Below are 27,901 nucleotides of genomic sequence, written 5' to 3' on the forward strand. Positions count from 1 at the left end.
AATTTGATGATCACCAACTGCAGCAGAGAACCTTCTTTTTCAACATTAATAAAGCGCATTATTATGAATGAGTTAAGGAGCACAATGGGATAAGAACATCTAAATGACCTCATTATAATGAACATAGAATGAAAATGCCTAACTTTTGAGAAAAACTAAACATGGTTCAACAGGTACCTATACGACTAATTTTTTAACTTTCCAAAATACATATGTGTAGCCCCTTTAACCGCTGATATTTAATGTATTATGCACTTATAATACGGATAAAATACATAATACACAAAAATATTGATAGACCTCATGGTGAGATTTTGTCGGTCCTGGCGCCCAGTCTAGGTGGAGATAAGGGTCAGGTACAAAATAAATTTTCTACGTAGAGGTAGGTTCAAGCGACGTTGCCACATCAACCATACCCCTGCATTTTCGTTGCAGTTCTATGCAATGCAACACCAACCTGAAAAAAGATTAGGCAGTAGGCATTGTAGTCGTACGTAAATTGCCTCCGCAGCTGTTCGTTTCAATCGCCTGTTCGCCAACTGTTCGCCCCCTATCCTCTCGCTCCGGCTCCCCAAAACCGCATCCGGTTTATTGGTCAACGTGGGCTCTCTTTTCATTTTCGCTTTGCAATCGTCACATCTTTTTGAGTTTTGACTGTGTAGACGACCGGCTAAAATAAACCGACCGTCAGGAATACCTGCGGCAACGTTGGAATCGTTCAATCAGCTAATCAAGGACAACACATATTATAGGGTTGTTCGGAAAGTCATTTCGTTTTTTTTTGTGGAAATGGAAGAGAGTTTTCGTATAATAAACAAATAGTAGCATAATTCCACGCTCATAAAATTTTTAGTCTTTGCTGGCAAAAAACTGATCGAGGAGGTTTTTGACCTCCTCATTTGAGGTGAAGGTTTTACCGTCTAAAAAATTTTGGAGTGACCGGAACAAATAATAATCCGATGGTGCCAGGTCTGGAGAATATGGTGGGTGTAGCATTGTATCCCATTCAAGCTGTAAAAGCTTTTGGCGAGTGACCAAACTTGTGTGAGGTCTCGCGTTGTCTTGGTGAAACACTACACCTTTCCTGTTGATTAGTTCTGACCTTTTCTGTTGAAGTGCATCATTCAGTTTGTCCAGCTGATGACAGTAGACTTCCGAATTAATCGTTGTGTTATCCGGTAAAAGCTCAAAAAAAACGATTCCTTTAAAATCCCACCAAACAGACAGCATCACCTTTTTTTGGTGAATATCGGCTTTGGAAATGGTTTGAGCCGGTTCATCTTTTTTGCTCCATGACCTCTTGCGTTTGACGTTGTTGTATACAACCCATTTTTCGTCCCCAGTGATGATGCGCTTCAAAAACGGATCATTTTCGTGACGTTTGAGAAGCGAATCGCAGACGTCAATGCGGCGACACAGATTTCTCTCTGTGAGAACATGGGGAACCCATACATCGAGCTTCGAGGATAATCCCAGGCCTTTCAAGTGGTCATAAACTGTTGAATTTGATAAATTTAACCTCAATCCGATCTCACGTGTTGTTATTCGCCGGTTCACATCAACTAATGCCTTTATCGCGTCTTTATCAGCTTCAACCGGCCTTCCCGAACGTGGTGCATCTTCGACATCAAAATTGCCGGATCGAAATTTAGCGAACCAGTTCTGGCACTGGCGTACTGTCAACACACCTTCTCCATACACATCAGTCAATTTCTTTCTGGCTTGAACAGCATTTTTACCCTTTCTGTAGTAAAACAGTAAGATATGTCGAAAATGCTGCTTATCGCTCTCCATATTTAAAAGGGCACCAACCAAAAACTACTGCGTAGAATTAATTGGAATTTTTCACACACAAGCCTTGCTATATGAGCTCTCAAAGCATATAAAAATTATACGGCTTAAATGTGAAGTTGGGTACAAAAGAATACAATTAAATCCTCTGTCGGGAAAAACGAAATGACTTTCCGAACAACCCGATATATTAGTATGGATTCCGGCCGTGAAAGCCTTTGTTCTTACATATTATATTGTTCGAAAAAAATTCTATTTATTTTTAAAAATGTACTTAGTAGATACTACATTTCAACCACTTTTATGAGGGTAAAGTGGTCATTATTAAATACTACAACATTATTATTTTGTTTGCAATTAATTTTTTCTTTTCTAGTATTAGTGTAGGTATGTATTTAAACTTCTTCAAGCTTTAAGTCTTACCTAGTTGTGTCTATGGAAGAGATAATGTGGTAAATATTTGGATTTACTTTTGGTAAAAGTTTTAGTTCAGTCAATTTCTTATATATCTCGAAATCAACCGAACAAAAACTTGCAAATATTCAAGGGGCATGTCAACCCAGAACATCGAGCTGAAAAATTAGTGCCAAGTCACGTTCATGCGATAATCGATATTGATTGATTAGATTTGAAATTCTCCTAATACTTTTTAAATGTTTTAACCGTTTGATTGATTCAGAAGACGAAATTCAAATCGAAAATGAACCTATTTTTTTCTGATGGAAATGTGGGTTATTTAATCCAATAAGAAGATTGTACATTGTACAGATAAATAGTGATGGTTAATTTTCTTAGGAAACATTTTTCTATATCACGTTAAGTTGAAGAAATCTAATAAATAAGACATTGCATTTAGGAATGAATTATCAACTATCGTAACATCTACATGCCATAATGAAGTGTAATACAGCATACCATGTTGCGATCGTGATTTCGATCTCATTATGAACCACCTACCAGTAGGGGTAGCTACGTTGTGGGATCATTTCGACAAGCCGATGGATATTGATCTGGACTTTGCTGAACATTTTTGAATCCTACATAATGTAATAATTTTCTTTACCATGTTTGCAGTAATTATTTAACGCTGTCTAAAGGTAAAATTTATTCGAATCTCAAGAAAAGTTAATATAAGTAAATATATCTATAATTCCATCCCATTAATTTGCAACGGGCCTCACATGTTATAGTTACACCACTTAATATATGGCACAATTTAAATATCCTTCAACCTTCTCCCGATGGACTATCGAACTCAGTGAAAAACCGCGCATTTCTCGCCGTTCTTAGAATCAGAATTATTGTTTAAAGATAAAAAGTATTTTGCGCATTTTTTGTACTCGATAAATCCAATGTAGTACGCTATATACTTTTTCGCTTGCAGTAATAGTTTTAAAAAATCAAATATTGTTTTCCCGAAAAGTATTAATCGTCCTGTATTTTGAAATCAAATCGGCTTTCCAAAAAACATCAACGAACAAAATATTCTTAGAATAAAAGAGAAAATAACGCCTTGAAATTTTTCCATATGTTGAATAAACATCCTGAATATAAACTATAGAGGATCCCTTTATAAACAAATGTAATAATTAAATTGGCGTATTGCCTTGATCTTATTTCATTTTTGAAAATTAATCCCCGTCCTTCAAAACAAAATCTAATCTAACGAAACTAATGCCACTGAAAAGAGTATAAAATGTATGTAAATGTAACAAGTTTCTTGCGTATTGTTTTTTGGCAAAACAAAACGGGACACATAAAATAATTCTTGAAGTTACAACCTTGTTTGTTAAACATCAGTTCGACCGTCACAAGGCTGTACAGAAAAGTGTTCTTTTGCAAAAACTACACTCTATTTGCAATTCAAATTTGGAAGGTATGTTCAGGATAGTATGTACTACAATATGTTTAACTTTCAGGCTTTAATGTATATTTTAACCGGATTGATCAATTTTCTAAAAACGTGCAAGTTGACTTTTTGACAATTTTCGATAAAACTTCTGGATCAATTGAGTTAAGCAGGGGCTTAGTTTCTGCGACTTATTGCGTTTATTTTTTCTTTCAAAACGCAAAAAAGTGATTTTTTCAACGTCTACCAATTTTTTTTGTAAAACCCACCAAATTCATCTTCCAATTTTATATCATAATTTCTAGACATCGCAATCTCCATGTTGCTGTATCGGCAATTGATTACGTAACCAATAAACCGAAGTTTACAGGCCTAAAAGTATTTGCAGTAATATCAGGAATTATTACGGACTGTTGAAGATGGTAATATAAAAGTATGAACTTGATCGATATTAAAAAACCTCTCTAAAACAAAAATCCGAATCAGCTGATTCAAATTTGAATAAAGTTTGGATTGAACTTAAAAATGAATACACTGCAGTTTCAACATACAATTATTATTATCAGTTCACATTTTGTCGAGATGGGGTTCTGCCAAAAAAAGGCGGGTCAGGAAGGGTTCCGTAACAAAACAAAAATTGGGAACTGCTGGTCTAGAGAAGTAGATATTCTTTCTCTCTTCCCATGCTTTTCATATAGAAAACAAGTGGCGGGTCTAGAGTTCTTTTCGTATGTATGTTTTTGCAACTATTTGTTTGAAAAATAAAAACTGAAAGTTTTGATTCACTGTAATGTATAGGTACATGTATGCATACATACACGTCCTCTCCTTTTCGATGAGTATGTAATTGTCAAATTGGTATTCAGTTTGTATACAGTTATTACACATTCTGACAATCGATTTCCGTTGATTATTAAAACAAAAGAGTTTTATCTAGGCATCATGACTCTTCTAGTAATATTCTTAAAAAGCAATAAAGTGTAAATGTAATAAGAAAAATTTGTGAAAAGAACAAAAAAAGCAAGTATATACGGTTATTAAATAGTTAATGCAAATATTTATTTAGTTTAATGGAATAATAAATTCAATTAGAATTAATACGAATTACATATTGTTTGTGGTTTACACTGTTTTATTACGTTTCGCAAAACATATCAATACCTGAACGAAACGAAAAGTTAAACATAGGTATATATTTATTATTGTGATGTACAATACAAATAAATAAATATTTTCGCGTTCTACCTACACTGATACACACATACATACATACTTATGTTTGATTAAAATCGCCGGTTTTTGTGTTATCGTACGCGGCGCGGTGTTTTGTGAAATTAAAGCAACAACTTATTATTCATGATTAAATTAAGGTGAACAAACCAATAAATGCAAAATACAAATAACAACCTGTTACGTATACACATGTATATAGGCAGATATTTTTTGAGTCCTTGAACCTAACTTCTAAACTTAATTTTGCAAACATTTTGCTGTTGATTATGTGACAAACTGTTAAAATGTAGGTATAAATTAAGGGAAGTGTTTATAAAAATAAATAAAAATCTTTTTAAAAAGAATTACAAGAGGGCCCAAAAGTTAATTCACTGACATAATAAATATTTAAAAAGTATTCTCAACAGTAGCCCTGTAATAAGAGCTGGTCTTATTAAATACATAAATGTGCTGTATGGTTAGTGCTATCCAAGGGCTGTATATTTTTTCTCGTCGTAGTATAAACGAGAATCTTTTCAGATATCATGTAGCCTTCCATTATAAGTTGTAAGTAATGTCTAATGTCATTTATTGTATGTATACTGGTATACATAATAAATAACCTTTTATTGTTGAAAAAAGACAGCTTTTGGTTACCATTAATTTCATGTCTCTTTCAAAAGTCGACCTTCCAACCTTTTTCTCTTATTGCCTCTGTTGCCATGTTGTCAATGACCGTTAAAGATTACATTATACAAAGTTACAAATTTAATTGCTTATCCCATAAGTTTATGTTGATAATACCCCCTACGTTATTAATTTATGCACATTTTTGATAATGTACCTTCACATGCAACGGTAACAGAATTTATAGACAGTTTGGAATTACTGATTACTCGGTGATTTCGGGTGCAGGTAGAAATTAAATGTTAATTTCTTCAAAAACTATTGAAGATATGATAATTTAATTGACGCCAATTGATTTCGTGTCATTTGTGCTTGAAGACTGATCTAACATGATAAACGGGATTTATCTTATACGTAATACAGTGTAAACTCTTTATAACGTCACTCGATTTAAGGACAAACTCCTTAAAACGTCGAAATTGCTTGACTTTGGTTGGTTTACATTGTTTTCTATACAATATTACATTCTATATAGCGTCACGCTCACTCTATTTAACGACAACAATGCGGCATTATAAATCATTAAGCAGTACTTTCTAAGTTGCCGAAATAGATAAGAAGTGCAGCTGTGTACGTTGTTGAAGAAGACGAACCTGTCCCTCCACGAAGCATCAAAAAAGCACTTGATGCAGCGAAACTATTAAAAAAATGCTTTTCATATAATCAAATTGATCCAGCAGTATCTCAAGGTATGAGTAAGATACGTAACAAAATACAATTAAAATATTGGAGCAGCAAAAAACATCAGACGAAGATAACAGGCTATACGCAATGTATGAATAATAATGTTCGTATGCAAAATGTGTACTATATTAGTAAATGCATATTATTTATTATAGAATAGTAAAATAATCTCTTTTATTTCTCTCCATTTAACGACCACTCTTTATAACGCCGAAAAATGTTCAGTCCTTTAAGTGTCGTTATATAGAGTTGTACTTAATTTTTCATTGATATTACTAATACGCTTGCGCCATTAGTAAATCCTAGATAGTAATGCCATTGAGAAATTTAGTATTATTTGTAATTATTCATAAAATATCTTCAGTAGTGTTTGAATAAATTGACATTTAATTTCCACCTGCACCCGAAACGAATTTCCTTTTTTTTAACAGAACTAATGGACACACTTACATATTCAGAACCCGCAAACGGCGTACCTACAATTTATTGAGAAAGTTTAAATCAGATGATTATTCCTTCCTTGTGTGATCTGATTTTGTTCAAGTAGAATCTCGACAACTGTGGATGTGCATTTATTCACTCTTTATAGAGGTTAAAATGCGCGCAATTATTCTAAAAACTAACTATTGACAATGATATCCTATGAACATACATATTTCAGGAATAAATGTACCTTCAACTTTTTTTTACCGGCAAATTTTTATAATACAGTAGTATACAGTCTGGCATTATAAATGGTGAATCATCATGATTCCTGAAGTTATTAGGTTTACTATTAGACGAAGAGCTACAAAATGTGAACTGATCGAATATAGTTTTGATTTTTTGTCATAAGATTCCGATGATGTCATTTAAGGTGGTTGACATTTTGCAAAAAGCATTGCCGCTGCAATCATCATCACATACCTCCACTCTTTCCTATTCTGAGCTAAACTTCGCATTTCCCTAAAACTAGAACATCCCACATCCTTAACTATCTGCGAACAGAATAGAATCTAGGTCTACCTCTACCCCTCCTAACTCCTGTTTCTGCCTCTAATATGTCTCTGACTAGACCTTCATGCCTGAGAAGGTGTTCTACCAACCTATGTCGTCTATTTTTTATTGACTTCCATAGAGTCCTCGCATGAAATGAACTTACCTTACCGTGCGTAAAGAAGTTTCACTTCAAAAAATAAAGAAATTACTTCCACTACCTTCTTTAGCAATTCTCACATGGGTCATCACGAAGCGGTCACTCAACGGTAACAGATAATTTTTAGACTCGGCAGGAAAAACAAATCATTTCGGAAAATAAAAAGAACACAGTTAACTGTTCTATAAGTAGTAATCATTTCAAATGCCCACCGGGGGTCCTTCACCCCCCTTTTCCTTTCTAAGGTCGTGTATGTTATTCAATCCATTTTCAACCATTAGCAATCATATCTTCAATGACTAGCTAGTCAACCTACAATAAGTAGAGGCTCCCCCTGGCGCCAATCATCCCAAGATATTAGCATCCTAGTGATCAGTTGGGGGGCACCCACCTACGAAGCTACCCTCTCGAGTTCGATCATTTGGGTAGCCCGTAGCACCCCTTTCACTACGAATAATCCACTCGAAGGAACCAGGAATCTTGCCGGGAAACAGTGCGCACAGAAGGATGTCATGCATGCGTCTTTCCCAAATTACAAAATATATATTATTCACATAAACTCTCTAGAGCTCTATACTTTTCAGTAATTGATCTTCATTCTTTTACGTTTAGTGTTTTACTGCATAGTGTGCACTTATAAAAAAGTTCCAGATATTTAACATTCGGCCATCCTACAAAGGTCGCGTCATCTTTGATGTGATACGTTATCTATCAATACGTTCACCACAATCATCGGTCCAGCGTATCCCGCTTTGACCATCACCAGCTTTGTTCATCAAAATTAAAACTAAATCTCTCTTTTTATAAACCCTAGGTGGTTTTCGACGTTTGTCAAACCGACTCTGCATAGTTTTGACTAACTGATCTACATCTGGAAATCTTTTTTCTCAGTTCCTCGATGTCCTCTTTTGCCTGGGATTATTCTAATTATGCAGCCAAAACATTCTCGTCCTTGGATTTGGGATTATAGCCCATCAATACCTGATCAGGTAGTTTCTTAGTGACTTGGTGTATTGTATTGTTTATTACGAATTGCACTTTATCGATGCACTTGTCCCAAGAATCTTCGGAATCGGCGGTAGTAAGATCGTTCGGTTCATCCTCTCCACCCAATCATTCGCCCTGGGTGTTGTTGTAGCAACTTACAATCTTATATAATTTCGGTTTACGTACTACAATGTTTTTGTTTCTCATGAAAATCCCATGATAACCTAATTGAGTTATTATGTTTACATATCAGACTCTTCTGGGTACTATATTGGCATATCATAAGCTAGCATAAGCATCGAGTTTGAAGTGTGTAGGCGAAAATCAAAAATTACCTGTACCGTGTACTTATGCAAACATACATAGGTAAGGTGCATGTATTGTATATTATCGAATAATAAGACTGGCGTGGCGTAAATTGTTTTGTGTGTAAATATGTACGTATATTTGCATATGCAGCTGTAGAAAACCCGTTCACCAAGCGGTCCCTATTCTTATCGTCTTTGTTTCTTTATTTCTGAATTTATAGTTTATGTTTATTGTGGACAATCTTAAAATAATTTCATAAGAGCACTGCTGTTTTACACTTAGTGATATACTATAAGTAATTATCGCAATAGAAATATTTATTTTGCTTTTGGAATATTAGCCATTATTATCCGAAATAAGCATGAATTTGTGGATGAGCTGCAACAGAAATGCACTCAGCTGATCGCTAGGGAGGTTTTATGATTATGCATGATGATTAAGCTGTAGATAAGTTTTATTTTAACTGATTTCGCCAGGGAATAGGTGCCTAGTTTGTACTGATTTTAATAATTATGCAACAATTTGAAGCGTTAGGTACATTTTTAAGTAGGACTTCAAGATCCATGAGTAGAGGGTAAAAAAGGCAATAGTGGAGATCGTACATGACTCATAACAGAGCCGAAAGCCAGTCATAAATCATACGTCGGTGACACATACTGGAGTGCAAGATAAAAGATTGACGAGAGGTTCGAGAGGTATTTTAATAGTCTTCCAGAAACATTCCAGAATATTTCATAGTGGTATGAACTGGTACTGACAGTCGATAAATGGACAAGTGATCACTGCCACATGCATTGTGACATAAATTATAAGCGTCTTATTACTCTATCTACTGGATTTAAATCAAATAGTAATACCCAATCAGGATTTTGACATCCACTATCTCTGACAGGATACTCAACCAGCCTTGACTTGGTAGAGACTAGACCACATTCTAATTTGCATTTAGTTTTTTCAAAATAAAAAATGGATTTAAAAACTAACAAATAGAAATCAATATGGCAAATCTAAAGGCATTTCAAATAGAAAATGGCAAACACTTTGCAAGGCAAAAGCCCGATTCTGGCGCCCTACTCCTCTCAGTACCTCCTGAAACCAAAATACATATGTAAACTTAAATAATCACTCTAATGCTGACCGAGCGGCATGGCTAAGGTGCTTTGTGCGGGACAGTCCCGCTTTCAGGCTGTCCGTCCCGCTGTCCCCAGCGATGGCATAAAAGTCCGGCTTTCGCAAACAGACCAAATGATAATTTAATTTACATTTATGCCAAGCGCAAGAATTTATTTGTAAGAATGAGGACACCAAAATTTTCGACGAGTTTTCGCTTGTCTCTAGCTTTACGACAGACCAAAAAATCAGTACCTGGAATGCTGAGAATTTGACTGCTGAAAACGGTAGGGTGGAATTATTCCAGTACTTCCTTGCAAACAATATCCACTTAACCAACTTTTATATAATTGTTGAGTACGTCTTGTGTCTGTCTGGAGGTAACGCACCTATCGAAAGACTCTTTTCTCAAATGACCAAATACGGACGAGTAAAAAAGGACAGTTGAGCGTTTCGGTATTGAAAAACATTTTGATTACAAAGATTAACAAAAATAAATCATGTACTGAGGTCTATTCGTACCTTAAAACGAAACCAGAGGCTTTAAAAAAGATTTGTTCAGCCAACAAATAACAAAAACCAAAATAAAATACAGCGTAACTAGCAGTAATGTAACGTACTTTACCCTTTTTTAATAAAAATACAATTTGTTTTTACATAATTCTACAACGGACGTCCCGCTTTGACAAGAAAAAAATATGGTCACTTTAGGCATAACCTAGAGGTTTAGACCATTGCTAAGCATTCGGGGAGACGCCGGTTCGATTCCAGGTAAGCGCCCCCACCACCCCTACTCGTCCTTACTTGCCCTCATACTTTTAAAAATAAATTTTTAAAATCTTGACCTTGTCACTACCAACCTTCACCACTTTATTTTGGGGGTTTTCAAGATCAGCCTTACTTTTAACCTTCACCTCTCCCGTTTCCATTACATCGCCCCTACTTTTTATCAATGAGGATAAAGTCGTTGGACTTCCCTTTATCCTCCCGTTCAACCCCACCACTACTTCCGAGAGACGGTTCATCATCTGGGCTAGACAATTACTATTATTATTTTGGAAAAATCGGTTTCGATATTACTAATAATGTCTGACTGAAACAGGACTTTCTACCGAAACCGAAATCGATTCTTCGGTATCTGTTTCAGTTTCGACCGAAACCGAAACTTTTACAGACATATTAAAAATCTATTGTTTACTAAAATTTGGCTTATATACTCTTATACACTGTATACATCAAACGTGTTAAATGAAATAAAAAACAATAACTGAAGTATGAGTAAGAAATTCCTTCCTAAGAAGTTCGGTACATTTTCTGCCGAAACTGAAACTGTTACCGAAGCTAGATTTTTTTTCTGAAACTTGCGGAAACCTGAACCGAACCTTTGGTGAGTCACTAATTACAAATCCTTTCGGCGTCTCTAATTTAGGCAGCCGGGCCCTAAACACGGCCTTGATGATAGATGTTCCTTTTAAATTCTATAGTGTGATCACTTGATTGCGGAATTATAATAATTACTTCAATTTTAAGGAATATATTTTTATTGAAATTACTGCCTCGTAATTAGCCGGAAACGGTACTAGATTTTTGTTCGTGGCATAATCAGCAAGGTAAGTAAGGGCATAATATGTGCAGACCTACGTTAATTGTCGTTTAGCTTCACGGCATATGTAAATACGTTTAAAATGAAAACAAAAAATTAAATGTGGACAAAGAGGACGGTAGGGTAAAGGTGAATAAAAAATCCGTCTGTACCTATAGGTGCGTGTACAACACATAAAACATATTATACAGGGCACATTGTACCGGTCGGTGCAACCAACCGTTGCGTTGAAACCATAGTTGAAACATTATTTTACACAGTCCAAACTGCAAACCCGCTGGAGAGGTTTTGTGTTCCTCTTCGTCGCAACCACCATAAAACAGCTGCTGCCTTGCCTGCTTTACCTCAGCCCCTCGGCTGTCAGCCAGTCAACGAGCCAGTCAGCACATTTGAAATCGTTCTTGCCAACCGATCGACACCGAGCCTTCAGCGTTCAGCGGTTCAGCTGCTTTCAGTTGTGTTTCGACCGTCGTGTTGTTTGGATGTTTTGCTATTCCTTCGTGAATAGCGTTCGATAAGTTAATATAATTCGTGAGTGAAGCATGCTTTTTGAAAATCCTCCTCTTGCTCCCAAATTGTTCCCTTACTCAGTGCCACCACCGTTGGTTTTGGCACCGCCGTCTGCCGGAGGGTAAGTCATCGAAACAACATACATACGAATCGTTTCGCTCCGGTGTAAATAATTGTCTCTAGGTTAGGTTTTGTCTGGCATCGTTGTTTTTGATTATTACTATCGTTATAGATTGTAACCTAATTTATAAAAGTATGTAGATCGTGGTTACTTTTGTTAAACTGTCTTTTGTTGTAATGCATGTGTTCTTTTGTTTATTTGTTGATGTAGGTGAACGTACTTACCGGTCGCGTTGATCCGACCAGTGTTGCCAATCTCGACACGTTTTTTCGTATTTTGCAATAATTATTGCCGGTTTAACAACCAAATTCTATCCAAATCACCTTCGATGTTCAATGGAGCCACATTTTCACGCCGTGTTTAACAATTATTAAGGTTTTAAATAGTTATTCAAAGTTTTTTGTTCTAGATGGATTGGTTAATTGTTTTTGATTGTATTAATTTGTTGCATTAAGAAGTATATGCGTTTTAAAGCTTCCTAGTTTAATAGAAGCCATTTTTTAATTCGATAATCGGAGTACGTGGTTTTTAGAATCTATTAATAAGGAAACATTGAAATCTTTCCGTGAAGTCTTATACATATTATCATTTTTTAAATTTTGGTTCGTGTTGGTAAGAACCTACCCTTATAAATTACCTGTCGTTCTAGTTGGCAACACTGGTTTTAGTCTCTTGTGTCTCATGGCAGACAGGCAAGCAAGCAACGCTATGAAACAGATGGCTTCTGCTTCCCAGTACTTCTCATGTAGTTCAACGGCTTTTCGAGTTTCTTTGTACTTATTATGTTGTACGTGTTAATAGTTTCTCTCTCCTTTTGATGCAATACTACACAACTTACTGGAACATTATCCCTTCTAACTTCTCTAACTGCGTTGCACTAATAACTGGAATAAGTACCTACCTACAATCACATCGTACATACTTTACATACAAATCTATAACTCACTCATTACAAACAAAAATGCTTTTAAATTTGTTTATATTTTTGTAGTTTTTTTTAATACCGACTAACCGACAAGAAAAAGATATTGCCGATGTCTAAACTTAGTAAACAATGTATATAAATGATTATAATTTTGCGTAGTGTACATTCGCGGTCTGCTAATATTTTAAGGTAAAGTGGATTGAAATTTGCAGTATTTAATTTTAAATTAATTCACGAACTAATGCTTGCAGCAAATTCTTAGTTAGTTAACGGTTATCATGCAAATGAATAATATGTACGTTGTACATGCGTTAATCGTTGTAACAATACTTTACATTTTAGTTTAAATAGGTATGTAATTGTATATTAATTTTGATTTTCTGAAAAACGTGACCTTGCTCATTCTATACCGTCATACCTACGCTACGTAATATGTATGTTATAATATAAAGCATACATAATTGTTGAAACGAATTTCTAAAAATAATGCCTGTTAACAATCGATATTATTTTTGTGTTTGTTTTATTAATATACTTTTGTATAGTATATGTATATGCTTACAATTAACTAAAAAATTGAAATAATCACAAAATACAAAAAAAAATAATAATTCAGGTATTCCATTTCAAAATATATGTAGTTTTTTTTCTTGTTGCAATTAAAAAGTCAAGCCGGTTTTTAATAAATATTTTATAAATAATCTGGCAACGTTGCGTCGCCTCTATACTGGATTGGTTACCAGCTGTGTAGGGTACACTCGCCGTTGTCGTTTCTTTGTCCAACTCGTGCTTTGTGAAAAGGCGACTTGCCTATAAAGAGAACTGCACATGGCTGTTTTATTTTGAGTAGGGTGGAAATGTGAACGTATTTTAGCCTGTTATAAACTACATTATTTGACATTTTCGAAACTGAAGAATTTATTCAGTAACATATTGTACTATTATACATGTATTAAATTGACTGAATATATATATATATGCTAGACGTGTATCTAAATACCTACATAAAATATCAGCATCGCGTTAAAATCCTGCTTATACCAATAGTAGTATATATGTATAATTTTTTGGTAATTAGTGGTGTTTAAATATATTGATTGGTAAAACAATGGAGGGAGATTTTCTCGACTATATATCTAGTATTGATTTCGCCGCTTGGCAATTATTTAATAGTCTTAACAATTGACCAGAAAGCTTGAAAGAAAACAAATTGGAATATCTGCTCTGACATTTCTTAAACGCTGGTGCAGTTTTATGATTTTTGCATTTGTGCATTTTACTCTTGTTTGAATGTAGACATGTTTAAGTGGCTGCACCGAAGGGTCGAAAAGTTTATTTCGAATATTTCTGATGTAGACTACCTATTTACTATAGAGAATGGTAGTTGTAGGGACAGCGATGAAGAACTCTTACAAGGCAAAATTCTTTTCAAGAAAGCGTAAAAGGTTCTTGTTACTTTTATATTGGTTCTAAACCTCGATACTTATATTACTACTGACTCGGGTTCAAGGCAGGTAAAAAGGAACTCATTTACATTGTGCATGTAGTTATTTCTCAATGTCAAGGAACGGCACACAAGATCTTGAACGCTATTATTACTACTACTACCACTACTACGGTCGACCTCTGTGTATTGCCACGTTGCCGCATCAAACTAAAATAATTCCGAGAATTTTAACTTTAGTGACGGAAGGTTTTAAGAATATAATTAGGGCAGTTGTTCCATAGTCTATTGTTTATTTTATATAATACGTAAAGTTACGTTGATTTTATGATATTAATTATTATTGTCAATGATTATGAGAAGTGGGCAACAATACGTATGATTAATTATCCAAGTTTCGTCTTTTTATTAAGTTTTTCTCAGCTCTCAATTATTCAGTATAGTGATTTAATTATTGGACATAATATTATATCTACTTAAGTATTTCAAGAAATCGTCTGACAAATTGTGTTTCCTATAATTCATTTGTTCTTATTGATTGCTAATAGAGAAACTTACTTCTTGTAACTTATATAATCGATTATTTCAAAAGAACTGTTTCGGTTGATTTTATTTTGTCATTTACTGTTAATGAAAGTGAATTTTATGAATGCCATACCATTGTGATTTTACAATTTCATTTTTTTTTCTTTGCCAATATCTATCAGGAAAGGTCCGAAATAACTGTTGTAAATTGCCATCAACTTATTTAAAATTTAAAGAATTGTTTATAATAAATTAGACTGTTGTGTTGTTTTTATAGTCGCATGTGGAAATAGCAAACTTTTCGTTTCACGATTAGTCAATAATCTGAAGTGTTAATTGTTTGCAGTTCAAGTTAGGTAGTCAGTTACTTTCCGTGCTTGACTTTCCACTTTTTACAACAAAGATCCATTTAGTATTAAACTGGACAAATAGTGACTTTAATGATCTATTTTCTGCGACTGATATCTTTTCAGCAGACGGTCGTCCAATAGTTAGTTAATTATTGTTCGTGACAGTTTGACCTGATTTCGTCTTCTTATTTGCCTCGTAAACCGTTAAAAAATCACTTGGTTCGTTGAACATGCTGATTTCATTTAGGCAGATAGAATTTTTCTTATGTTTAGTGATTTAGATTTGTAATTGATGGAAGAATAAAAAAAAGGAATTGTTCTGAATTGTGTTAGTGTTGTGCTGTAATGTACTGTTCGCAAAATTTATGGTTATCAAACTATCACAGTCACATCACAAAATATTTAAAACGATTTACATGACAATTCAGTGCTCTTATTAAAATTTTAGTGCCTAATTTTTTGATATAAAAGTTAGTGGTGGTTCTTGCTGAAGGCTAAAAATCTGTAATAACTAGTACCAACATGCATAACTCTATCCAATATGTTGTAAAATTATACTTTCCTCCCTTTGCATCCAACCATCATACGAAAAATGCTCAAAATAAATCAGTAGATTTTAATACACCTGGTATAGTAAGATTACCTGCATTGCAGACAAAATTATTAATAAAATCCCTGTAATTTTTTAGTGTATTAGTCCAGNCGTACAATGATCTAGATTAGATTACTGTTCACAAATAGTTAAGGATGTGGGATGTTCTAGTTTTAGGAAAGATTAGCTCAGGACTGGAAAGAGTGGAGTTGCGTGTCCAATCAGTCTTAGGACTAACGACCTTATGATGATGACGAAGTGGAATGGTTTAACAAAAGTTTGAAGCCTTTTTTTAATGTTTACTCATTTTTTTTAAAGGTATTTTAATATGATTCTGGAAGAACACTACTTATGTGATTGTGACTTGCAAAGCATAAACTAGCTCTGCTTTAACTCAATACATATAACTTTATTTCCTGTTTAGGAAATAAAGCAAGAGCACAAAAAAGTTTGTATAATTTACCACAGTTTTTTTTTGTTTTGCAGGTGAGGTCTTAATTATTATAAGGCACGTGCGCGGTTCGTTGAATTTAAGACCATTCTTAGCACAAGGCGATTAGTCATGAACTTACGCACCTGCTTCTCTCATTTTTAACCTCTTAATTAGTAGTGTCAAGGTGGTACAATTTTTCTTTACAAATGAATTTTTAAACTACACAAAATACGAAAAAAATAAGACATATACAGGTCGAAATATTTTAATGGAATAAGTTCAGTAAAAAAAATACCGACTAAAAGGTATTAATATATGTGTAATAATAACGTGATTTGAGCCCAGACATCCATTGACTTCCATGAGAATTACTCAAATATTTGATTTATGGTTTACCGCATTTTACTATAGTGAAAATGTGGTTTCTGTTGTGAGGTTTGTCGCTTGATCCAGCATTGAAGTCTCCAACTATTATTTGAAATATTTTGAAAAGTAAGCTTAATAGCGAAAAAGGGTTTGTATAAATGTTTTTGTACTAGTCAAGGACTATCCATTAGTTCAAGAATTATGTATGATATTACAATCTGTGCTTCTATAATAGTGTATTTCTAGCATTAATAATGGAAACGACAACTTTAACACTTACGATGAGTCAAAGCAAAAATATTTTTTATAATCAGGGTTGTATAATATCACCGTTATGGTTTAGTCTAACGTTAAAACTTCTGTAGTAAGTAGGTTTTGTATCCATTACTAAAACAAGTAGGAACAATTATCATAGAATCGTCAGTCCTAAGACTGGTTGGACACACACCTCCACTACTTCCTATCCTGAGCTAAAAGTAGAACATCCACCATCCTTAACTATTTCGGAACAGTAATCTAATCTAGTCGTACTACAACTCCTCTTAACTCCTGTTTCTGCTTCTAATATGTCACTTACTACTCTTCATATTAAACTATCTCGTCTATTTCTTAATGTCTTCCATTTCGCCCTCTGATGCTCTCTTACTGTTTCCAATACCTTTACTGTTTTTTTTTTGTATTTATTAAAAACAATCACATCTATGTTCTCTAACGGTTTAAAATGTAGGTATGTATGCGAAAAAGAATAAGTCGTTTGAGGTATGGTGTTGAGGGTAGATGATGAAAATATGAACAAAAAAAATAAAAAATGAGAGAATACTTACTGGAAAAACTTGATAAACGGGGGGAGTATGGAAGTCAATGAGGAAATAGGGAGACAGGATGGTAGGATATATGAGAGAGAGACAGGGAAGACTTAGATTAGATTATTACTGTTCGTAAATAGTTCTTGTTTTCGAGAAATGCGACCCGAATAGAATTTTCAGGAGGGTGTAGGTACGGTACCTAAGTGGGTAGCCACACTACCTCTTGTGAGCCCCATGAGGTTGCCTCCTGATGCAAGGAAGGGGCATAGAACGTCTTCCCGCATTTGCGCATCATCAGGAATGCCCCATATACCCCCCGCAGGAAAAAATACTGCTACCCATATGAAAAACCCATAAGGTTATCCTTATTTTAGTATCACCAATTCTTTTGATGGGATTTTCATGAGGAATCTGCGGGGAAATCCCTATATCGGCATGGCTCTTATTAACGACATGAAGCCTGCACATGAGATGGGGCATGGGGCAGCGATGGCATAAAAGTCCCGTTTTCGCAAACAGACCAAATGATAATTTAATTTACATTTACGCCAAGCGCAAGAATTTATTTGTAAGAATCAGGACACCAAAATTTTCGACGAGTTTTCCAGCTTTACGACAGACCAAAAAATCACTACCTGGAATGCTGAGAATTTGATTGCTGAAAACCGTAGGGTGGAATTATTCCAGTACTTCCTTGCAAACAATATACACTTAACCAACTTTTATATAACTATTGAGTACGTCTTGTGTCTGTCTGGAGGTAACGCACCTATCGAAAGACTCTTTTCTCAAATGACCAAATACGGACGAGTAAAAAAGGACAGTTGAGCGTTTCGGTATTGAAAAACATTTTGATTACAAAGATTAACAAAAATAAATCATGTACTGAGGTCTATTCGTACCTTAAAACGAAATCAGAGGCTTTAAAAAAGATTTGTTCAGCCAACAAATAACAAAAACCAAAATAAAATACAGCGTAACTAGCAGTAATGTAACGTACTTTACCCTTTTTTAATAAAAATACAATTTGTTTTTACATAATTCTACAACGGACGTCCCGCTTTGACAAGAAAAAAATATGGTCACTTTAGGCATAACCTAGAGGTTTAGACCATTGCTAAGCATTCGGGGAGACGCCGGTTCGATTCCAGGTAAGCGCCCCCACCACCCCTACTCGTCCTTACTTGCCCTCATACTTTTAAAAATAAATTTTTAAAATCTTGACCTTGTCACTACCAACCTTCACCACTTTATTTTGGGGGTTTTCAAGATCAGCCTTACTTTTAACCTTCACCTCTCCCGTTTCCATTACATCGCCCCTACTTTTTATCAATGAGGATAAAGTCGTTGGACTTCCCTTTATCCTCCCGTTCAACCCCACCACTACTTCCGAGAGACGGTTCATCATCTGGGCTAGACAATTACTATTATTATTTTGGAAAAATCGGTTTCGATATTACTAATAATGTCTGACTGAAACAGGACTTTCTACCGAAACCGAAATCGATTCTTCGGTATCTGTTTCAGTTTCGACCGAAACCGAAACTTTTACAGACATATTAAAAATCTATTGTTTACTAAAATTTGGCTTATATACTCTTATACACTGTATACATCAAACGTGTTAAATGAAATAAAAAACAATAACTGAAGTATGAGTAAGAAATTCCTTCCTAAGAAGTTCGGTACATTTTCTGCCGAAACTGAAACTGTTACCGAAGCTAGATTTTTTTTCTGAAACTTGCGGAAACCTGAACCGAACCTTTGGTGAGTCACTAATTACAAATCCTTTCGGCGTCTCTAATTTAGGCAGCCGGGCCCTAAACACGGCCTTGATGATAGATGTTCCTTTTAAATTCTATAGTGTGATCACTTGATTGCGGAATTATAATAATTACTTCAATTTTAAGGAATATATTTTTATTGAAATTACTGCCTCGTAATTAGCCGGAAACGGTACTAGATTTTTGTTCGTGGCATAATCAGCAAGGTAAGTAAGGGCATAATATGTGCAGACCTACGTTAATTGTCGTTTAGCTTCACGGCATATGTAAATACGTTTAAAATGAAAACAAAAAATTAAATGTGGACAAAGAGGACGGTAGGGTAAAGGTGAATAAAAAATCCGTCTGTACCTATAGGTGCGTGTACAACACATAAAACATATTATACAGGGCACATTGTACCGGTCGGTGCAACCAACCGTTGCGTTGAAACCATAGTTGAAACATTATTTTACACAGTCCAAACTGCAAACCCGCTGGAGAGGTTTTGTGTTCCTCTTCGTCGCAACCACCATAAAACAGCTGCTGCCTTGCCTGCTTTACCTCAGCCCCTCGGCTGTCAGCCAGTCAACGAGCCAGTCAGCACATTTGAAATCGTTCTTGCCAACCGATCGACACCGAGCCTTCAGCGTTCAGCGGTTCAGCTGCTTTCAGTTGTGTTTCGACCGTCGTGTTGTTTGGATGTTTTGCTATTCCTTCGTGAATAGCGTTCGATAAGTTAATATAATTCGTGAGTGAAGCATGCTTTTTGAAAATCCTCCTCTTGCTCCCAAATTGTTCCCTTACTCAGTGCCACCACCGTTGGTTTTGGCACCGCCGTCTGCCGGAGGGTAAGTCATCGAAACAACATACATACGAATCGTTTCGCTCCGGTGTAAATAATTGTCTCTAGGTTAGGTTTTGTCTGGCATCGTTGTTTTTGATTATTACTATCGTTATAGATTGTAACCTAATTTATAAAAGTATGTAGATCGTGGTTACTTTTGTTAAACTGTCTTTTGTTGTAATGCATGTGTTCTTTTGTTTATTTGTTGATGTAGGTGAACGTACTTACCGGTCGCGTTGATCCGACCAGTGTTGCCAATCTCGACACGTTTTTTCGTATTTTGCAATAATTATTGCCGGTTTAACAACCAAATTCTATCCAAATCACCTTCGATGTTCAATGGAGCCACATTTTCACGCCGTGTTTAACAATTTTTAAGGTTTTAAATAGTTATTCAAAGTTTTTTGTTCTAGATGGATTGGTTAATTGTTTTTGATTGTATTAATTTGTTGCATTAAGAAGTATATGCGTTTTAAAGCTTCCTAGTTTAATAGAAGCCATTTTTTAATTCGATAATCGGAGTACGTGGTTTTTAGAATCTATTAATAAGGAAACATTGAAATCTTTCCGTGAAGTCTTATACATATTATCATTTTTTAAATTTTGGTTCGTGTTGGTAAGAACCTACCCTTATAAATTACCTGTCGTTCTAGTTGGCAACACTGGTTTTAGTCTCTTGTGTCTCATGGCAGACAGGCAAGCAAGCAACGCTATGAAACAGATGGCTTCTGCTTCCCAGTACTTCTCATGTAGTTCAACGGCTTTTCGAGTTTCTTTGTACTTATTATGTTGTACGTGTTAATAGTTTCTCTCTCCTTTTGATGCAATACTACACAACTTACTGGAACATTATCCCTTCTAACTTCTCTAACTGCGTTGCACTAATAACTGGAATAAGTACCTACCTACAATCACATCGTACATACTTTACATACAAATCTATAACTCACTCATTACAAACAAAAATGCTTTTAAATTTGTTTATATTTTTGTAGTTTTTTTTAATACCGACTAACCGACAAGAAAAAGATATTGCCGATGTCTAAACTTAGTAAACAATGTATATAAATGATTATAATTTTGCGTAGTGTACATTCGCGGTCTGCTAATATTTTAAGGTAAAGTGGATTGAAATTTGCAGTATTTAATTTTAAATTAATTCACGAACTAATGCTTGCAGCAAATTCTTAGTTAGTTAACGGTTATCATGCAAATGAATAATATGTACGTTGTACATGCGTTAATCGTTGTAACAATACTTTACATTTTAGTTTAAATAGGTATGTAATTGTATATTAATTTTGATTTTCTGAAAAACGTGACCTTGCTCATTCTATACCGTCATACCTACGCTACGTAATATGTATGTTATAATATAAAGCATACATAATTGTTGAAACGAATTTCTAAAAATAATGCCTGTTAACAATCGATATTATTTTTGTGTTTGTTTTATTAATATACTTTTGTATAGTATATGTATATGCTTACAATTAACTAAAAAATTGAAATAATCACAAAATACAAAAAAAAATAATAATTCAGGTATTCCATTTCAAAATATATGTAGTTTTTTTTCTTGTTGCAATTAAAAAGTCAAGCCGGTTTTTAATAAATATTTTATAAATAATCTGGCAACGTTGCGTCGCCTCTATACTGGATTGGTTACCAGCTGTGTAGGGTACACTCGCCGTTGTCGTTTCTTTGTCCAACTCGTGCTTTGTGAAAAGGCGACTTGCCTATAAAGAGAACTGCACATGGCTGTTTTATTTTGAGTAGGGTGGAAATGTGAACGTATTTTAGCCTGTTATAAACTACATTATTTGACATTTTCGAAACTGAAGAATTTATTCAGTAACATATTGTACTATTATACATGTATTAAATTGACTGAATATATATATATATGCTAGACGTGTATCTAAATACCTACATAAAATATCAGCATCGCGTTAAAATCCTGCTTATACCAATAGTAGTATATATGTATAATTTTTTGGTAATTAGTGGTGTTTAAATATATTGATTGGTAAAACAATGGAGGGAGATTTTCTCGACTATATATCTAGTATTGATTTCGCCGCTTGGCAATTATTTAATAGTCTTAACAATTGACCAGAAAGCTTGAAAGAAAACAAATTGGAATATCTGCTCTGACATTTCTTAAACGCTGGTGCAGTTTTATGATTTTTGCATTTGTGCATTTTACTCTTGTTTGAATGTAGACATGTTTAAGTGGCTGCACCGAAGGGTCGAAAAGTTTATTTCGAATATTTCTGATGTAGACTACCTATTTACTATAGAGAATGGTAGTTGTAGGGACAGCGATGAAGAACTCTTACAAGGCAAAATTCTTTTCAAGAAAGCGTAAAAGGTTCTTGTTACTTTTATATTGGTTCTAAACCTCGATACTTATATTACTACTGACTCGGGTTCAAGGCAGGTAAAAAGGAACTCATTTACATTGTGCATGTAGTTATTTCTCAATGTCAAGGAACGGCACACAAGATCTTGAACGCTATTATTACTACTACTACCACTACTACGGTCGACCTCTGTGTATTGCCACGTTGCCGCATCAAACTAAAATAATTCCGAGAATTTTAACTTTAGTGACGGAAGGTTTTAAGAATATAATTAGGGCAGTTGTTCCATAGTCTATTGTTTATTTTATATAATACGTAAAGTTACGTTGATTTTATGATATTAATTATTATTGTCAATGATTATGAGAAGTGGGCAACAATACGTATGATTAATTATCCAAGTTTCGTCTTTTTATTAAGTTTTTCTCAGCTCTCAATTATTCAGTATAGTGATTTAATTATTGGACATAATATTATATCTACTTAAGTATTTCAAGAAATCGTCTGACAAATTGTGTTTCCTATAATTCATTTGTTCTTATTGATTGCTAATAGAGAAACTTACTTCTTGTAACTTATATAATCGATTATTTCAAAAGAACTGTTTCGGTTGATTTTATTTTGTCATTTACTGTTAATGAAAGTGAATTTTATGAATGCCATACCATTGTGATTTTACAATTTCATTTTTTTTTCTTTGCCAATATCTATCAGGAAAGGTCCGAAATAACTGTTGTAAATTGCCATCAACTTATTTAAAATTTAAAGAATTGTTTATAATAAATTAGACTGTTGTGTTGTTTTTATAGTCGCATGTGGAAATAGCAAACTTTTCGTTTCACGATTAGTCAATAATCTGAAGTGTTAATTGTTTGCAGTTCAAGTTAGGTAGTCAGTTACTTTCCGTGCTTGACTTTCCACTTTTTACAACAAAGATCCATTTAGTATTAAACTGGACAAATAGTGACTTTAATGATCTATTTTCTGCGACTGATATCTTTTCAGCAGACGGTCTTCCAATAGTTAGTTAATTATTGTTCGTGACAGTTTGACCTGATTTCGTCTTCTTATTTGCCTCGTAAACCGTTAAAAAATCACTTGGTTCGTTGAACATGCTGATTTCATTTAGGCAGATAGAATTTTTCTTATGTTTAGTGATTTAGATTTGTAATTGATGGAAGAATAAAAAAAAGGAATTGTTCTGAATTGTGTTAGTGTTGTGCTGTAATGTACTGTTCGCAAAATTTATGGTTATCAAACTATCACAGTCACATCACAAAATATTTAAAACGATTTACATGACAATTCAGTGCTCTTATTAAAATTTTAGTGCCTAATTTTTTGATATAAAAGTTAGTGGTGGTTCTTGCTGAAGGCTAAAAATCTGTAATAACTAGTACCAACATGCATAACTCTATCCAATATGTTGTAAAATTATACTTTCCTCCCTTTGCATCCAACCATCATACGAAAAATGCTCAAAATAAATCAGTAGATTTTAATACACCTGGTATAGTAAGATTACCTGCATTGCAGACAAAATTATTAATAAAATCCCTGTAATTTTTTAGTGTATTACTCCAGGCAATATGGACGGGTGAGTGGGAATACCTATTCCAATTAAATTTTTTTACGTTTTGTTCGGAAGATTTTTCTGAATACGACGATATAGCTTTCCAGTCGGCGACCCGGTGGAATACTGTTCAAATCATGATTGTTTAAACAAACGCCAAAAAACAACCTTTTTGGGCACAATGTTTTTTATATTCTTTGGTTTAATATCGATAAAAAAGGTCTGAAGTTATTTTTTGTTAATTTAATATTTTCCCAGTTATGAATTTTTGAAAGTCTTAATATATGTGAAAATTGCTATTTTTTATGCTTCAAAAAATTATTAAAATTTATTTTCTGTATTTAATAAACTATATTTGCTAAATTGCTGACAACCTATATCGCTGCAACCAGGAGAACCTTCCGAACAAAATTGCGTAAAAGAATTTAATCTGAATAATTTTTCCCACTCGCCCGCTCATATTACCTGGACTGTATGTATATAGAAGTCTACATAATACGGGTGAGAAGATACTATACCGATAGAGTATTATTTCACATTGTTTACTGTTTCGTAAAATATTTTTAATATTTTAATCATAATTGTATTTGTTTATTGGTTTATTTGGTTTAAATTTTTAAACTTCAGTTTTTATTATTAGCAATTTTAAGAATCTGCTTTCAGCGAACAACGTTTTCCAAATTCTTTTCCATTCTTGTACTATTGTTGTGCAGGTACCTACACAAGAAGCTATTGCTTGTTCTATAAACCTTATTCAATTCGGTATTTCCAGAGTTGGCAATGTTCGCCACCCTGACGTCATCTATGCAGCTTGAACCCTTTTCGGCTTACACATTTTCTAATAGGGATAACAAGTTAGATTTTAGGAAATTTAATAGTAGGTACTTAAGAAGAAAACAATTTCAACATTCGTCTCACAAACATCTTATATCAATTTAACGCATTTTATTATCATAAACATAATTAGACATATTTTAGACGAGTTGTAATTTATTGTTCACTTATTTGAAAGTAATTGGAAGATAATTATTTTTATTTTATGTGAGTTTTTTTATCATCGAGTGCACTAGTCCGTCTAGCATTTTGTCTAAGTGGTAGAGCAATAACCGACGACTGTATTGATAACGTCGTCACATCACACAACAATACTTTTGGCATAGAAATGGGACGAAAGTTACTATTACTAGCACTATTTTTGAAACTCATTAATTTATTTTAAGCATTTTTCAGTGTAGGTGTAATTGCTAGATTACGCACGTTGGTGTTGATGCGTTAGTTTTTCCAGAAGCACTAAAAAATCACTAAACTATAGCGTACCTACTTTTGGAAACAAAGTAGTTTATTTACCAAGATTTTGACTTGGGCATGCTACCTTTTCACCTTCACTCGGAACCGCTAATTTTCGTGTAAGGAATGGACTCATGTAGGATCTTGAACCTGAGCTATTAGTGAGAAACCAAGCAAAGGGCTGTCAATATTGGTCCAAAGTTCGGCCAATCTTCAAATGCCAAGGCTAGGTTTATTCTCGTTTCGCCTAGTTTTATTCAATACTTTAACAACCAAAAGCATTGGCCTGTTAGTACTGGTCTAAAGTTTGGACAACTTTCAAATGTTAGGTCTCGGTTTATTCACGTCTCGTCAATCTCGGACCAGAATTGAATAATTTTGGGCCAAGCTTGGTCCCGTCGTAATTTCCTACACGGGGAGACTAAAATTTTAAATAGAGCATTAAATTAACACTAAAAAAGCATTAAACCTTCATGTGAATCGTTTTACTATTTTGTGATGTGGATGCACTTATTGTTCACTTATATAGACCATCAAACAGAATTGCTTTTAGTGTTAAGAAGAACCGTGCAAATCATGAGATTTTAGTGTAGCGGCGAATTTAACATTATAATGTTAAATTAGCAGTAATGTAATATAACGCTCAGTATTGGGATCCGTCAAATGGGAGGAGCCTAAAAACATGGCGCCGATTAGGGAAAATTTATCGTAGTTCCTATAGTGTACCAATTTCCAAGTTTTTAAATTACGATAAAATGATAAGTATTGACACAATATGTGATTGGGCTGACACAAAGCCACGGAAAGGAAATTTCGTTGAAGGTGAGCGTGTTTTTAATGCTAATCACATTATAAAATTTTTATTCCGGAATTCACTTCTTTGATACCTACTGCTTTCATCCAAGCTTCTATTAGTTTACTTTTTTCTCTAATTTTCCGAATATATTTTTTACATATATAAAACGGTTAGTTTTTATTGGAAAGTAGTTAATGTAGGTAAAGAGTGAAGATCTATGTCTGAAGTGCTATTGCAGCTTTTCACTGAACATATTAACTTTTTATTTGATTTAACTTTAGAAGAAAACTTCGTCGACTCCTACATCAAAAAAATTTTTTTACCTTTTTAACGTGTTTTATTATTTTAATAAACAATTTTACAATTTGCGTGCACAGTTCCACCAGATGGTGTAGTCAAACGTTTCATTAACTGTTTTAGTATTATTTGTATTCTTTGTTAACTTGGTACAAGGGTATCGACGGAATTATTTATGTACAATTGAAAACTTCAATGAACAAACTAAGCGAATCGTGTGAATTTTCGAATTAGCTTTTACTAAAATTATATAAAGTGGAGTGGTTTTTAAATTTTGAAAATATATTAAACAAAAATATAAGAAAAAAGTGCAGCGATGAACTAAAACTAAATTAATAATTTCATAGATATTTTGCATCAATAATTTTTAATCGATTATAAATATACTGTTCCATTAAGTGATCCTGTAATCTAAATACATATTCTGCGTTATGTATTTAGTTATTTAAATATCTTACTTCCTCAATAATAAACAATTTGCAATAAGACGTGGAAGGTTGGGTTAGAAAGTGTTTATTTACCTAATGAAATTTCCGTGTAACAAGGAAGCTGCTTAGCTGTTTGTGGTCTAGCTGGTATTTTTTAATTTACACTGAGCAAGTCACTCTTTACGGTTGATAATTTAAAAAAAAAAAAAAGACAGATAGACAGACGAGTTATCCTATAAAGGTTCCGTTTTTCATTCGTACGTACGGAACCATAACCGAAGAATTAACATTGTAGTTGTTGTAGCATGTTCTCCCATACATTCAAATTGCAAATGCAAATTTGTACGTAGAGTATTATTTTGTTGAAAAATTTACCACGTTACGCTGAGACCATAGACTTCTTATTAATTTTCCTGTAAAATGTAAAAAAAAAACGGAACCCTTCTAGAATCCTATAAGGGTCGCAAGATGATTTGGGGTGGCCACCTTTGGTGTAGCATATATGAATTTTTCAATGATGTGTATATTTATGTTTCCTGCTCCTCAAAACACCCGTCAAACGTTTTAAATTAAATTTACTGGGCTTATATTAAATTATAGTTTGTATGAAAAGGTGGCTGAAGACATTTGTATGAGTATTTCTATACCACGTTTTTGTTGATGTCGCCCTTTGTCGATTGTATGCATATTTCGTTCTCAAATCGCTACTAGCGTTTATGTATACATAAAAGTTAATCTGTTGCCATTTTCAAGCACGAAAACTAAGAAAACAGCGGTGTTTTCGTTAGGGACTAACTAAACGTTTAGTAAACAATAATAATAATAGGTGTAGGTGTTGTATGCTTGTCTATGTGTCTGTCCATGGCTTTGTTGATATTCAGTTAGAAAAAGGATTTTTTTACAGCGCCTAGCGTTTTGTAAAATTTCACTCGACTTTATTAAAGCGGTTTAAAAGATTAGCCAATGAAGAAGGCAAAATAGGCAAGTTTGTCTTGCAATTAAATCGTAGGTATCTATGGTTCCATGATTCTTGATTCTTCGACAACATATCCCCTACAAAATATCCCCAAGACAAAAACCTAACCTAACCTAAGAATGATAATTA

The 27,901-nt window shown here is 34.0% G+C and overlaps 1 protein-coding gene across 6 annotated transcripts in view; it reads left to right on the forward strand.

Moving 5' to 3' along the window:
* LOC108736806 (RNA-binding protein Musashi homolog 2-like) overlaps positions 1 to 27,901 on the forward strand; it is a 248,417-nt gene that overhangs the window by 193,897 nt on the left and 26,619 nt on the right. Inside the window, exon 1 of one of the 6 annotated variants that reach the window (XM_018469380.1) lies at positions 19,759 to 20,053. The exons of 4 other annotated variants lie outside the window; for them this stretch is intronic. In XM_018469380.1, coding sequence (XP_018324882.1) covers positions 19,965 to 20,053 — 89 coding nt within the window. In that variant the 5' untranslated portion in view covers positions 19,759 to 19,964. Of the gene's footprint in view, positions 1 to 19,758; positions 20,054 to 27,901 lie in introns of those variants that run through there. One more of the 6 variants, XM_018469386.1, reaches the window with a different exon arrangement.

Source organism: Agrilus planipennis, unplaced genomic scaffold (genome assembly GCF_000699045.2).
Source record: "Agrilus planipennis isolate EAB-ADULT unplaced genomic scaffold, Apla_2.0 scaffold142, whole genome shotgun sequence".
NCBI classification, from domain to species: Eukaryota; Metazoa; Arthropoda; class Insecta; order Coleoptera; family Buprestidae; genus Agrilus; species Agrilus planipennis.